Source organism: Miscanthus floridulus, chromosome 10 (genome assembly GCF_019320115.1).
Source record: "Miscanthus floridulus cultivar M001 chromosome 10, ASM1932011v1, whole genome shotgun sequence".
Taxonomy (NCBI): Eukaryota; Viridiplantae; Streptophyta; class Magnoliopsida; order Poales; family Poaceae; genus Miscanthus; species Miscanthus floridulus.
Genome location: NC_089589.1, coordinates 130,620,767 through 130,636,418, shown reverse-complemented (window position 1 = coordinate 130,636,418; position 15,652 = coordinate 130,620,767). Strand labels below are relative to the sequence as shown.

At 44.7% G+C, this 15,652-nt stretch overlaps 1 protein-coding gene across 1 annotated transcript; it reads right to left on the bottom strand.

The window, feature by feature from the left end:
- Positions 1–3,128: 3,128 nt before the first annotated feature.
- LOC136489635 (putative disease resistance protein RGA4) lies at positions 3,129–9,366 on the bottom strand. Its single transcript, XM_066486213.1, has 4 exons — positions 8,533–9,366; positions 4,971–5,232; positions 4,676–4,746; positions 3,129–4,334 (listed from the first exon to the last, which is right to left on the bottom strand). The coding sequence occupies exons 1-4, from the start codon at positions 9,364–9,366 to the stop codon at positions 3,129–3,131; spliced, it is 2,373 nt and encodes a 790-aa protein (XP_066342310.1).
- Between the last annotated feature and the right edge of the window lie 6,286 nt (positions 9,367–15,652).

Here is a 15,652-nt window from a genome sequence, read left to right as displayed (position 1 = left end):
TCCGGTCAGCCCGCGTTGTGCCCAGTGAAGGGGTACAACGGCTCTATTTAGTGGGGGCTTCTATTTAAGCCCCATGGCCGGTTGAAGCTCATACTCTTAGCTATTTGCATTGACATAGCAACCTTGTGAGCTTAGCCAAAGCCCTCCCACTCATCTACATCATTGATTCATCATCACTGTGAGATTGAGAGTGAATCCAAGTGCATTGCTTGAGTGATTGCATCTAGAGGCACTTGGTGTTTGTGTTTCACTGCTGGATTTAGCTTGTTACTCTTGGTGGTTGCCGCCACCTAGACGGCTTGGAGCAGCGAGGATCATCGAGCGGAGGTGGTGATTGTCTCCGGCTCCGATCGTGGTGATTGTGAGGGGTTCTTGACCTTTCCCCGGCGGAGAGCCAAAAGGTACTCTAGTGGATTGCTCATGGCTTGTGTGATCCTCATTTTGTGTTGGTTGTGCGGCACCCTATCGAGGGTTTGGCGTGTGAAGCCAATTAGCGCGTGAACCTCCAAGTGAGTGAATCGCCATAACGAGGACTAACTTGCCGGCAAGCAAGTGAACCTCGGTAAAAACCATTGTGTTCATCATTTGATTCTGAGGTGATTGATCTTCATTGTATTCACTCTTGTGATTGATTGGTTCTTTCCACGACACGGCGGTATAACCTTCTTGCCTACTCTTTACTATTACCGCAAACTAGTTGTCAAGCTCTTTAGTGTAACTAGTTGTAAGAGCTTGTTAGCTTAGTTAGTATGGCTCTTTAGTTAGCTTTTGAGAGCACACTAACCTAGTATTTTGATATAGCCATTGTGTGGATAAATATCATCTAAACTAGAATTGTGGTAGGTGGCTTGCATTTTGAGTAGGCTAGCGCAACATTTGCTTTGCCTCGTAATTATCTAACCATTTTGTTAAGTGTTGTTGTAGAAATTTTATTAAGCTATTCACCCCCTCTAGCCATTAGGACCTTTCACCTTCGCCCCTTCTCCCCTTCGTCAAGATCTGAGAGTTATGGAAAGGAATGAGGTGGAGAAGGTGAAATCGTGCGGGGGCTTTTTGGCTAAAAAGCCAGCAGCCGCTGAGGGTCACATGTGCATCACGTGTTCCACGTCGACTGCTTGACACCGCCTGGGCTGTTTAGGACCTAGATGGACCGAATTAAGTAGATTGAGGAGCCAAAAGTGCGATTTCATAGTTTGGGGACCTAGACGAAATCAGCCCAATACTTTAAGGACCGGCCGTGCAATTTACTCTTGTTTTTTTATTATTACTATCTAAACACTCTCCACGTGACACCCCATGTGACACCCGATGTAACACCACTAAACTTTAGCCCCTGGATTTAAACACCAACATAGCCGTGCAGCAATTAATCTTCGAGAACTGCTCCGGTACTTCTCTTTTTTAGAAATTATACGCATCTCAAAGAATATATCTAAGAATTAACTTTTTTTTTCTTGAGCAACTTCTAAGAATTAACTAAACATCTTCTTCATTCTAGTCCATCTGGATCCATATGGGCCTAACCCTTCCAAGCCCAGTCCAAATTCAATCCATTTTGTTTTTATCGTCCGGATCCCCTTTGTTCGGAGTCGGACTAGCCAGTAGCCACGGAGACCCATCCTGGATGCGCATCATTTGCGTCGCTGCATCATGTCGTCGTCCTCACCGCAACGGCGCAGCCGCATTCGAACTCGCAGGAGTTGGCCCCGAAGTCATCCTCGCAGCCCTCTGAACGCCTTCCTGCGGTGCGGTGATCCGACCACTGGCGTAGTCAACTAGGCATCACACGACGTATATACGTATACTGCATATGCAGAGAGCAGGATCGGAGACACACAAGGAGCACTACATGCTGACGTCACTGAGAGAGGGCAAATGCAGTCTTTTAGGAAATTGGGGCCCACTTGTATCAGATGGAGATGGAATAAGCAGCTTTTTTTCATCTCTCTGCCACCCTATGCCTCTATCAGAGGAGAAAACAACAGCTTCACCCAGGAAGCTGTTTCGAAAAAAAGGTGTTTGACAAAAAGATAGCTCATAATAGCTTATGAAGTTGTTGGTGAAGCTGTACCAAACATGCCCTTAATCTTCATCTTCAGCGAATGTAGTCGATATTTGGCGACGATATGGCTCATCTTGTCATACTAAGATGAGCTGCTGCCTATTAACAAAGACTCGTACAAAAAATCCACTAAGGTCTTGTTCGGATGATGTCAGATTCATCTCAATTCATATGTGTTGGTGTGAATTGTGGTGGAATTTAGTTCAAGTTACACTCCAATCCACCTCAACACATGTGAATTGATGCAGCATCCGACTATATCCAAACAAGGCCTAAATGTAGTTGTCATCAGAAAAAGTATCTGTTTGCTTTACACGAATGGGCTAGGAAGAACAAGATCATTATGTACATGCTAGTTTTTTATTTTTCACAAAGATTATGTACATGCTACTTGACGGATATCTTCATTCTACGAGTGGAATTGTGAATTGGTCTGTCGGGCAATACAGGGTGGCTTTTATTTTTTTGGTCATTTTGCTTCACAAGTTTTTTTTTAGACAATTTTGCTTCACAATGTTAGAACGACCGATTTAAGACAAAAAGAACGACAGGTCATAATCACCATGATGATCTGGCAGGGATCAGCATACCATTATGGTGCTCCCATGTCTGCTCCCTGTTTATTACAAATCCTGCACCTCAGGTCCATTACTTGTACAAATATATAGGTCCATTACTTCAATAAAAAACATACATAGTAGATGAAATATAGAGGCCCAAGTAATACAAGAGCGCCTCCGGTTACAATGATTCCTCAGTCTGGGTGTGACCCTCCCACCGGCAGCATCAAGCGGAGCAATTGAGCAAAACAGAGTATTGGCCGCTGCAAGCTAGCAGGATGCGGCTCCGCCATAAGGATCCCTGCATATATATTAGTTACATACAGGGTCAATGGATAATGATACTTCAAAATTGAGTGCGTATTATGCGGTACTACTACTACGTAGTAAGTACTACGACTGCACATGTAGGTGCGGTGCACTGCACTGTGAACCAAAAGTAATGTGGAACACTTGTTACCTGAAAATATAGTACGTGATTTATTTCTGGCATAGTCGTGCAGCAATTAGTCTTCATCTTCAGCACAAATGGTCCGTGACTTGATATGGCTGATCTTGTCGTACTCAGATGAGCTTCCTGTTAACAAGGACTCGTACAACCTCTTGCTGCAAGTCAACTTGAGATATCTTGGTCTTACTGTTGTCACATATTCTGGAACTGTCTCCATGGTGCCGTCCTCCATCTCCATGCTGTCAAGTGACGGGACTCCTTCTAGCACCTCCATATTTGGGCAGTATGAGATCTCAATTTTCTGCAACTTGGAGAGATTGCTGATCCTTCTCAGCTCCGGGCAGTCGAATACATCAAGCTTCACAACGGAAGGGAAGTTCTCTATATATGTCAGGTTGCTCAGCTTGTACAGCAGCACTTCTCTTAGAGCATGCCTCCTTCTACTGGCGAGCCCTGGTGGAAGACAGCTCAGCTTGCAGTTAATAATTATGAGCTTCTTGAGTGCAGGCATTGCCATGGCATTTACTGTTGCATCCTCACCCTGCTCCTCCCATTCCCACTCCTCCCATTCGCACAAGCCAGCCAGACGAAGAGTTGCCAGGTTAGGAAAACCTACTACTGATCCAGTAGTGACAATACCTCCACCAACTGGCAGGGAGGAGGGTGACTGGAACTCAGGCCCAACACTCTTGATAGCAGGTGCGTCATTAATGGCCAGCGACTCCAAACTAGGGAGCTGGCACAGACCGTCAGGGAGTTGGGTGCAACAACAAAGTTTGTCCATCCTTAAAAGCCTCAGGCTCTTGAAGACACATGTAGCTGGAACCATCATCCAATTTGGTAGCCGGCTACCAAAGTATCCTTCAATGCTTAGATGCCGTATGCTGGATGGAGGGCTGAGCACCTCAATTACCTCCTCCACTACTCTCTGCCGCTGCTGCTTGTTGGTTTCATCCCTCAATCCCATGAATCCGCTGCTACTCCAATGTAGTTCCAAGTAATCAAGGTGCTCCTTGCTACTAACCATGGCCATTCCAGCGGACGAGCTAGCAGGCACATTTTCTAGACCATGTAAAGTAAGCTCCCTAAGCTGGGACAGAGGCCCTATCTCTTCCAAGCTGCACCAGCCCGTGCCCCCATTCTTGTCCAAATGTACTCGGAACCCATAAAGTGTTCTTAGATTTTTTAACTGACCAAACCCCTTGGGTATTAAAACATTGTCATGGGAACCATACATGCTAAGAGTTCTTAGATGTAGAAGCTGTGTAATGCAGCTAGGAAGATGGTCTAGCTGTGGACATCTATCGAACCACAATGTGCTGCAAGAACTTCATCCTATGAATGTCTCCAGGTAGCCTAGATATATTTGTATCCTCTAAGTGGAGGTATCTCAGGTGCCTCAGCTGACATAGAGAGTCAACCAATCTATCACAATCAGTACCCCTTATAAAAAGCACTCTTAGGGTAGACAATCTCCCGAAATGAGTCACTAGGCTGAACATTAATTCTTTTATTTATAATTAATGTTCTTACTGATTTGTGCTTCTGTAGAATATCCCATTCTAGTGCTGACTTGGTTGATCCTATAGACAAGTGACGTACATGGCTGATCTTGCTACCACCATCATCTTGCTGATCCTGGACCACCAATGATTCTTCTTTAGACATAAACTCTGCAAAAGATCGCACCACGTCATGCATGGTGCATGAGTATCGAGTGACGAGCTGATTCTGTTGCTGGTTCAATAAGATTCCTCGTGATTAGCTCCTTGGTAATACCCATTCTGCTCTTTCTTCTAGCCAATCATCATATGAACTACTGCTTCTGTCTGGTGGATGGATAAATCCCTCACTGATCCACATTCGGAACAACTTACACTTTGCCAAATAGTTGTACCTTTAGGGAAAAGTGAGCAGTATAGGAAGCACTGCTTCAGCTGGGGAGACAAATCCTCATAGCTCAAGTAGATCGCGTTGTCCAGTTCCTTAGGCAATCTAGCTACTGACCATGCATGATGCTTCAAAACTGCCTCCCAATCACCCTCGCTTCGGGGCTTCGTACTTAGCAGTCCTCCCATCACTTTGATAGCAAGTGGTAAACCTCCACACTTACTGATAATTTTCATCCCGACAACTTTCAGGTGATCTGTTCCATGTACCTACCAGCACAAACAAACATTTCCACTCATAAAACATATTTACAATATTTAATTTGTAAAATAATGGTAAGCAGTTTGCCGATTTGTTATACTATATAATCTTTTGTATATGCTGCCCCGCCTGCGCGGACGGAAGAAGCTAAAATGATAAATACTCCCTATCACAAAAAGAGCAATTATGGGATTCGCACTAGCCGAAATAGCTCCAGTGACAAAATTTTAATAAATAATATTAGCATTTATGTCTCCCTACGAATTTATTATGAAAATATATTATGTAATAATTTAATGGCACTTACTTTGTATCATAAATGTTAGTAGTTTCTTATATAATTTTGATAAAAATTTAAATTACTTGACTTCTTGGGAAGTGAGAATTGCATTATTTATGGAACAGAGGGAGTAGAAAGGTTCAGTTTGGAATTTGTGGGCCCACCTCACATTGGGAGCTGTCCATGGCAGTTTCGCCCAATGCATTGGCTGATTTGTTGATGGACGCTAAATTTTTGGTTTCCATTCAGTTTGCTACCTAAATTTGCCTACATCGCACATTTAGGTTGACAAATCGATGACAAATATTTTTGTGCAACTTTTCACAACTGAATATTTAGGCATAGAAAATTTCGAGAGCCAATCAAGCATGCCTGAAATATGCATAAATTGCCAAAATCAAATTATGACTTAGTGGCCAATCTTACATGTAGATGGGAGAGATGAGTAATTTACTGGAGACTTATAAGTGACCTTAGATTATGTTTAATACTAAAAAAATAATAATATTGATGCAAATTTAGATATACATTTATTACCTTTTTATAGTCGTACAAGTCGATAATTTAGATGCAGATGTTTATGTTACCTAGATTATTTTTACTAATGAAAAATATGGGTAATTTAGATGCATATTTAGGTGTTACTTTTGTTATTTTCATGATGATAGAGATGGATAATTTGGATGCATATTAGGGGTTTTCTTTAAACTATTACTAGCAAACATACCTATGCGTTGCAATGGGAACTTTGTCATGTAGTTAGATTACTCATGTAATGCTGGATATCTATTTAGTAATCACTTCATGTGTTTGAATTCATCTAAAATCAAACTCTATATTATGCCTTGACACATGCTATATTTTTACTCATATGTGTATGGGAGGAAACTCTCAACAATCATGTTATTTGTTCCATTTCATTTTGGAATCGGGCTATCCACCATGCCTAAACACTTAACTTGTACGGACATAGGTAAATGTGGTGGACCATGGTAACACTTTTGTATTCCAATTTGTTTTGGAAATAGACTTTGCATCATGCTTAGACATCCTACTCTAACTTGTACACAAATGTAATGGATTGAGTCTGTTGGATCCCATCGGGCAATTGTGATTGATGAAAGATAAAGAAACCTTTTGGTCTTTAATATATGAAAGAAGGCCCGTGCGCGTTGCTATGAAAGAATGGCTAAGAGTTTTGAAAAAAGATGTGTCATTTGTCCGGACAAGATTTTAAATAAAACAAAAAATGAGAATTATTTTTGAATGATGGAAGCAATAATTAATACAGTTTCAAGGGCATCACTAGGAAGTTTTTGGTGCCATTATCCGATGACAGTGTGTAGTACTTTGCGTCCAAAATTTGGTTATTTGACCCAGTTCCTCAAGTGCAACGGGCCTGCATACACATAGCAACTCTCTTGCACTTCAGTCCTCAATTTGTGTAAAAGGATTAACCCAAAGATGCTATTTTTCGAATGACAAGCCCTCACCCTAATAAATATATAAGGTGGTAATAAACCCACCAATTGTAACTGCTCATGTGCCACATGGGCCAACAACAGGCATCTAACAGGCTGAGGTGTTACATTCATCCCATGAAGGGTTGATGTCCTCGGCAGCTCACCACACACAGCAGATGCCTAGAACCACCCCTTGGTACACCCCTCTCTGGTCACATGCCAAAAGAGTTGATGCTCTGAATACTACCTATAACACCATATGTCCAAAATCTGCTTATAGCCCAGCTCCTCACGTGGAACGGGTCTGCATAGCACATCTCTTGCACTTTCGTCATCACTTTGTATAATAAAAATGTTAACCCAGAGGTGCTACAATTGGAATGAAAAGGATTATAAGCTAGCCCTCACGCGCCCTCACGCTCCTAAGCTTCCAAGGTGGTACGAAACGCACCAACTATAACTCCTCATTTGGCAGATGGGACGCATGGTCCAACAACACAACTACATGCTTCTAACGGCTGGTGTGTTACACAATGTTCACCATGTTTTCAATGAGCCATTGTCAAAACTTTCTGGCACTTTTGTGGGATTTAACTTGGAAATCATTCTCAAATATGTGTTGTTTAGGTTATCACTGTGGATGTTGTCTTTAGGATCTCTTAAGCTTTTATGTCTTGTTGCAAGGTGGCTCCTTCCATGTAATGGGGTCATTCCCTAATATCTGCTATTTTTTTCTTAATAGGTGAATATACAACTAGAGTTTCAACTTAAGATATATGCATAGAAAATTACAATGACTAATAATAGGATAAAAGACGCAGTCCATGACATCGTAGCTCATCATGGACTATAACCATTGCGGACACACAATTTTGTGATACAAAAAGGAAGAAATAATGAATATTGATGAAAAACATATAGATTACTTGGTCAAATTATCACACTTCGGTAGAGGTAATAGAGTATATATATGGTTATTATGTATAAAGAATAAAAGAGAGACAAAGGGCACAAAGACAAGCAATTTGATTAGATATAGGTACTAAACATTTCCACAAACTTCTAAGACTTATATCTCAAAGGTTCAAACCTGTATAGGTGGACACGTAATGGATTAGTGCGGATAATTTAGATGCATATTCATGAGTCACTTTAGATTCAACAACAAAGCTCGATAATTTGGATGCTTATTTATGGCTTTACTAGGAGTTGTATATTGTAACTAGTTTGTAATACCATAGTTTTCTAAACCTACTATGTCAAAATAGGCCCTGAATAGATAGAGTTAAGGGAATAATGTGCATTAAACTGCAAAATAAATGGTATATGTGTTCACTAACTTGACCAGGTGTTGGCGACAACTGTTTGTTGAGCAAGGACCAAGCATCATCTTCGTTGAGTGGGCTGACATGATGTTGGTAGAAGGAGGCTCCGGTCCGTAGAGCTAGGTCTTCTAATCTTGTAGTGATTAGCACCCAATTGCCCTGTTGATTTTTACTTGCATTTCTGACTGGAACACTAAGCACATTGCTCCATGCTACATTACTCCACACATCATCCAGTACCAGGAGAAACCTACCCATGGACAAGGTGTTGGTGAGCTTCCGTGAGAGGAGGGTCTTGTCTTGCACCCCACCATGGGCTCCCCCAGCATGTTCAATTGCTGTCCTGAGAAGCTCAACCTCATCAAAGTGCTGGGTGATGCTTAGCCATATCTTCACTTTGAAGTGTCCTTGGACGGTGGTCTCATTGAAGATCTTCTGGGCCAAGGTGGTTTTGCCCATGCCACCTGTGCCCACAATGGCCACCACTTTGATGTCGTGGTGTCCATTGATGGTTAGCATTTGAGCAAGCTCCCTTGTCTCCCTCTCAATTTTCTCACCAACAATAGCTGACTCAACAAACTCAGATGTCATCTTCTCGCTAGTGGACATAATCTGCTCTGGGTGGGAGCCTAGATTGATGACGAAGTTGAACTTGTGAGCCTCTTTGTATATGTTGTCCAGCCTTTGGTTGAGCTCCTTGATGCGGTTGCCTATCTTGTGTGCGAACACAGGATTCCGTAGGCAGGAGAGCAATGGCCGGCAGCAACCTGGAGCCTTTTCATCTGTGCTGCTACCTTTCGACTCCCTCTGCTTGTCAGCTTCGATTTGACATAGGTCTAGGATGTCAGTGGCGTCATACATGGCATTCTTGAGCATCTGAACCCATCTTTGCACCCTCACTTCATTGATGCGCTGCCTCTCAGCATCAGCAAGGAAGCATTTGATACTTTCCATGTTGTTCTCTAGCTTCTCAATATCGCCAGATATGCCCAGCAACATCTTCACCTCTTCGGTTGCCATGTCGGCTATCAGCTGCATCACATAGGGTCCCATAGCATCCAAGATTGCGGCCATGGCTCCCCCAAACGTCTGTCCTATACATATACAATTACATCAGAATCATACACTTGTTTCATCAGAACAACCACAGGATCATTTATTCTTTTGTGCCACTTGTACTAAATCACCTTATACATGACCTTCATATAGTTTGGATCATGATAATTCTTTTTTTCAATCTAGATCTATTGTTTTAAAGTGAATTAGGATTTGCCAAGGGATACTAGACATTTAGTATGCTTACTTACACCAAAAGGGCGAGCAGCTGGGAGTTCAAAGATCAAGACGTTAGTATGCTTATACTTACACCAAAAGGCGAGCAGCGGGGAGTTTAAAACTAACGCTGGAAAAGAACCAGCCTCGCGCTAGCTACCTATTTCACTCATTCTTTTTTCCTTTTTTTAGAAGGATAGAACTTGCAGTTAACATGTAGATTCGCTACAGATACATTTTACAGGCATGATCCTGCATTAATGTGAATAGAACATGCATGCATGTATAGCTAGCTAGAGAAACAAACTTCTCCAAGAGGATCTCTACACACCGCTTTATCATAAAATTTAGAAAACAAAACAAAAATCCAGACTCCTATAGACTCTCTAAAGCACTCTCCATCTCTTTTGCAATCTAAAACCACCCTTCTCACTCTCCATCAATAGAGAGGCTACGCTTTTGATGAAAATGGCGAGGCTACACTGGACTCTAAATTCAAGATATGGTAGTTCTCTCATGAAATTTTCACACAAGAAAAATGGTGATAAGGTATTACTGTATACAGAACAAAACCTAGAGATATATGTGGGAAATATTTATGGCATGGTTCTCTAAATACAGATATAGGTGAAGTTTAGAGAATATAATGGAAAAGGATGGTCGAACAATGCAAGCAAGCAAGTAAGAAGACATTACACAAATGAACTTTAAAGTATTCACTGCATATATAGTTTGGGGATAGAGGATGGAGGCACCTCAATTTGCAGGTACTGCTTGCGTCTCAGTTGGGCTAACTGCTCTTGAGGGTGTAAGGCAAATGGCAAGGCATCAGGCATGAGCCTTAGCTTATATATATAAGGTGGACCAGCTGGAAAATGGAAAAAAAAGGCGACGATCCAATCCTTGCTACAAGAATCGAGTACCAAACTTAGAATGGAACCAGCATGCTGCTGTTATATATATTGCACGCACGTTATGCCTTGCTTGATGATTGATAAATGCACGTACTGTTAATTAACTATAATATATAATAACTTAATTTGTGCTTGCTTGATAGTTTGTTCTTTTCCTTGCTTCTGGAACTGATACTGGGCTTTGGATCTAGGTTGATGAAGAGCTTGGGTTTCCACGCTGCTGACAACTGTCACCACAGCCGCTTTTGTTAAAGGCAATACATCTGCCACCACAGCCGCTATGTTAATGGAAGAAAGGAGACGAAGATACAATGCTTGTTACACACTCTTAAGAACCAAACTTTAGAGTTGTTGTGTCTCACTTACAATTCCTTCCTTCTGGAATCTCGCGGCAGGGTTTTTTTTGTACACAGACAGCATGCATGCCGTCAGCAGGTCAGAGTTGCGCACATGGCAAGTTATGCCTTACTTTAGAGTTGGTACATCGCTTCCACTTCCCTCCCCTGCTTCAGCGTCATATGCTCTCATGCCACTGCAAGCTAGCATCTTGTGGCTCTGTCGTAAGGATCCTGGATCCCTGCATACATTAGTTTACACGGTCAGTGCATAATGACATTTGAAACTACGTACTAAGTGAGAGAAAAATTGTAGTTACAAATATAGGAGATGATAATAAACATACTTACACCTGACTTCAACAGGGAAAAGGTGAACGCAAGCACTGTGTTTTTCTTTTGTTCTAAGAGAATTGATTGTTAACAATTGTAGATGACCTCTCGTCGGATGGGCAGGCTGTAGCACCTGACTTCAACAGGGAAAAGGTGAACGCAAGCACTGTGTTTTTCTTTTGTTCTAAGAGAATTGATTGTTAACAATTGTAGATGACCTCTCGTCGGATGGGCAGGCTGTAGCCACACTTTGTCTAATCACCATATATTTTGGTCCAATGAAAGCTTTTCCTGCAATGAATCAGAGTACAAGCAATAATTACTAATATGAAAACCCACTTCCGGCCTAGTGAAATAATGCAATTTAACACACGAGCCATCTCCGATGCAGCTATGCAGTTACCAGTCTTCGCCTGTGTCTCAATCTTCGAGGCAGACAATCTTGTGCTTTCCAATGTGGCTGATCTTGTCCCATTCGGAGCTACCTGGAGATGAGGAGGATTCATATAGCTTCTTGTTGCAATACAACTTGAGATACCTTGGGTTTACAGCTTGCAGGTATTCTGGAACCGTGTCCATGGTGGAGTTCTCCAGTACGAGGCTGTCGTGTGCTGGTACACCTTCTAGAACCTCTAGCTTTGTGCAGTGAACGATCCTAATCTTCTACAACATGGGGAGTCCGCTGATCCTCTTGAGCTTAGGGCAATCAAACACGTCAAGTTCCACAACTGAAGTGAAGTTCTCCACATGTGTCAGGTTGGTGAGCTCGTACAGGTTTAGTTCTCTAAGTTCTCTAAGATTATGCCTCGTACATGTTATCTTTGAGCTTTTCAGTCTCGCCAGACACACCCAGCAACATGGCCACCTCTTCTGTGACCATGTCCGCTATCAGCTTCGTCACGTAGGGCGGCATAGCATCCAGGATGGCGGCCATGGCTCCAGAGGACGTCCTACGTAAACAAGTAACCCAGCACAGATTAGTCTCATAGGAATAGCTGCAAGCTCATTTAATTGGTATTTCGTTATATTGATTGTAATGAGCAGCCAATGTAATTAGGGGCCAGTGTGCACGCACCAGATTAATTAAATCACCTTAAGATTAGCTAACTCATATCTAAACTGGATGCTGTTGTAACATGGCTTTGGCGGGTGACGAAGGCCCCCGACAGCGGGGTGTTGCCAAGGCGTCTTCGAGCGTCTTAGGGCGGAGGCCCGGCGCTGACTAAAGGAACTTTCCCGGCTATGCTCGAAGGGTGCTGAATCTCCTTTTTATCGCGGACTCCGCCAAGGCCAGGCACACATCCTGCCGACCGCTCAGGCGGGCGTCTCCGGTATTACGGGCGGAGGCCGCCTTATCTCTAAACTAATCAAACAAACGATCTTGCCTAAGTGTGCGCAGGTACTCAAGCGCAGGCGCTCGCGGTCCGCGCGAGTGCGCCAGCATGGCCCCTGCGCGGCCGGGCGGAGACCTACGGATGATGTCTCCACCCGGACCGGCGGAGACTCTCCAAGGCGACGGCGCGCCCCTGAGGGCGGAGGCCAGCGGCCGGGCGAAGACCTGCAGATGATGCCTCCGCCCGGACCGGGGGCGGAGGCCAGCGGCGAGAACCATGGCCCCCGCGCGGCCGGGCGGAGACCCACGGGTAATGTCTCTGACTGTCCGGCGGAGACCCGCCAAGGCAGCGACACGCCCCGGGAGATGAAGGCCAGCGCCGGGGACCTAGGCCTTTAGGCCGAAGACCGAGCTACAGTGGGCCGGCTGCTCATGGAAGCCCATCACTTGAAGACGGTATGGCAAGATTGCCCCGCGAACAAGAGGCTAGCGGCGGAATATTCCAGGAATGTACTGTAGCAGTTGAAGGGCATTGTAATAAATTCTGTTATGTAGTAGTTGAGTCTTATAAATAGGGGACACTTGTAACCGTGGAGGTTGGTTGGTGGACGAATTAACGAAACCATAACTTTCCGTGTCATTCCCTTACTCACCACTCTCCCCCTTATCGTCCTTATCCCGAGCCTCCGCCCGAGGCCGACCGTCCGACGGGCGGAGGCCTCGGTCTCTTCCACGTAGTTTGAAACCGCTAGTTTCAACATTGGCGCCCACCGTGGTTGGGCCAAGCCAAACCAACGATGGCAGGGAAAGGAAAGACCACCACCAGAGCAGTAGTGACCACGGGTCAGCGAGGAAGGCCTAGGCGCAACATTCGTAGCGCCTACGCAACCTCACCAGCGGAGGATGACACCAGAGAAGATGCCCAGGGTCAACCACCGGAACCCCAAGACCGAGAGATTCAAGATCCGGAGGCCCAACCAAACTCAGCCACAACACCTGAGCAAGAACTGCAACAGCTGCAAGCACAGTTGCAAAGAGCGCAACAAGAGAGGGACAGAATGGCAGCAGCATTCACTAGCTAATCAGCAAGCTATTTCAAGCATCATCACAAGCAGCAGAAATAAGGCAGCAGTTGGCAGTCCTACATGCTGAGATGCTAAGTATGCAGCATGCAGTACCAGCGACAACCTCCGCAATCCTAGCCTCCGCAGCAACACCAACTACAACCATGCTTCAAGGTTCTATGCCAGTGATCAGCCAGCCGATGATGCCATCTCAGGTGATGCGGAGGCCTATCGATCCCAAGTCCCCACTATCTGAAGGCATACAACAGTAGCCATGGCCAACAGCGTACAAGCCAATCACACTACCTAAGTTCAACGGAAAGACTGACCCCCATCAGTTCATTATGAGTTATGAGGCAGCAGTAGCCTCCGCCGGCGGAGACGACGCCGTCATGGCAAAGTCATTTGTCATTGCAGCCGAAGGCGACGCGCTGGCTTGGTATTCTATGCTCAAACCAAGTATAGTCTATTCTTGGGAGAACCTCCGGGACAAGATATTGGCAAACTTCAAAGGGCTAACAGCATAGTCGCTGACTTCCACAGATCTGTTTCAGTGCAAGCAAATGCAGGGAGAGACACTACATGACTACTTCCGGAAATTCGTGCAACTAAAGGCGAAGGCACCAGATGTCCCAGACGAGATCGCCATTGAAGCAGCGATCAAAGGCCTCCGAATCGGGCCGTTCGCAGCACACTTAGCAAGAGAGAAACCAACCTCCATTCAGTAGTTGTATGACGAGTTTGAGAAGTACTGCAGATCAGACAATGACCTACGCAAGAGGCTGGAGGAGCAAGGTCAAAACAGACAACAAAATAACAGCAAAAATTCCCAGAAAACCTATACGAACCAGAATGTATCAAATCAGAAGCCAGGCCAGGGGCAAGTGCTCAGTATCGAGGGTCAACCCCACCCCGAGCAAGGGCAACAGGCAGCGCCAACACGGCCGGAGACCCAGACAAGGAACCAAGGTCGGCAAGGTTACCTAAGGCAAAAACTAGAACAGAAACCAAAGCCAGAAACAACGCAGGCCATATTGCGTTTTTCACGGCGAAAACGTAGGGCACAGCACCAAAGATTGTCCGGAGACAAAAGAAACACAAGAAAGGATGAAGAACAAGCAGACTGCCCAACCTCCGACATAGCAGAGCAGCAAGAGAGGTCAACACCACATACACAACTAGGCACCAGCAGTACTGCCCAATGTACCCAGCGTTAAACGCAACCCAAATACATCCCTCCGCACTGGCCTCTGCCTATTACCCAAACTTCCTACCAGCATGGCGGTCATCACCTTCGCAGCAGCCTCCGGCGGGCAACTACAGGTCGGAGGCAAGCCTGACCTACATAAACCCAAAATCTCCCCATATAACCTACCTCGAAACAAACCCACCGGAGCAAAACCGAATAAGGTTCGAGCCTCCGCAGCCACAGCACCACATGCAGCAACTGCCTCCGCCACCACCACACAACCAACCCCCAACACCAAAAAATGAGCCAAACCCAGAAAACCAAGTCAACCCTCATGGAGCACTGCCAACAATAGGCATGATATTGCCAATCACCGGAGGATCATCAATGGAGTTTCAAACGAAAAAGCAGAAAAAGGATCACCTCCGCCTGGTAAACAATGTAGCAGTCCAAGGCCCGGCGAAACACAGATTGGTCCAGAGTCCCAATCACCTTCACAGAAGAAGATCTCTAGCTAGAGAGCTACCCTCACGCAGACGCAATGGTGATCAAGACAAACATAGCAGCATGGGAGATAAGTAGAATATTGATCGACGCTGGCAGTTCAGCAGATATAATCTTCGCAAATACCTTCGACCAAATGAAGCTCAGCAAAAATCAACTATAGCCCTTCGAATCCCCTTTAATAGGATTCGGAGGCAAGCAGATACAAGCATTAGGAAAAATCTCACTCCCAGTGTCGTTCGGAACCCAAGCGAATGCCAGAACCGAGTACATAACTTTTGACATCGTCGATCTGTATTTCCCATACAACGCCATGTTGGGCAGAGGATTCACAACCAAATTCAACGTAGCCCTGCATATGGCCTACCTATGCATGAAAATACCAGCACTCCATGGTATTATCACAGTCCGAAGGC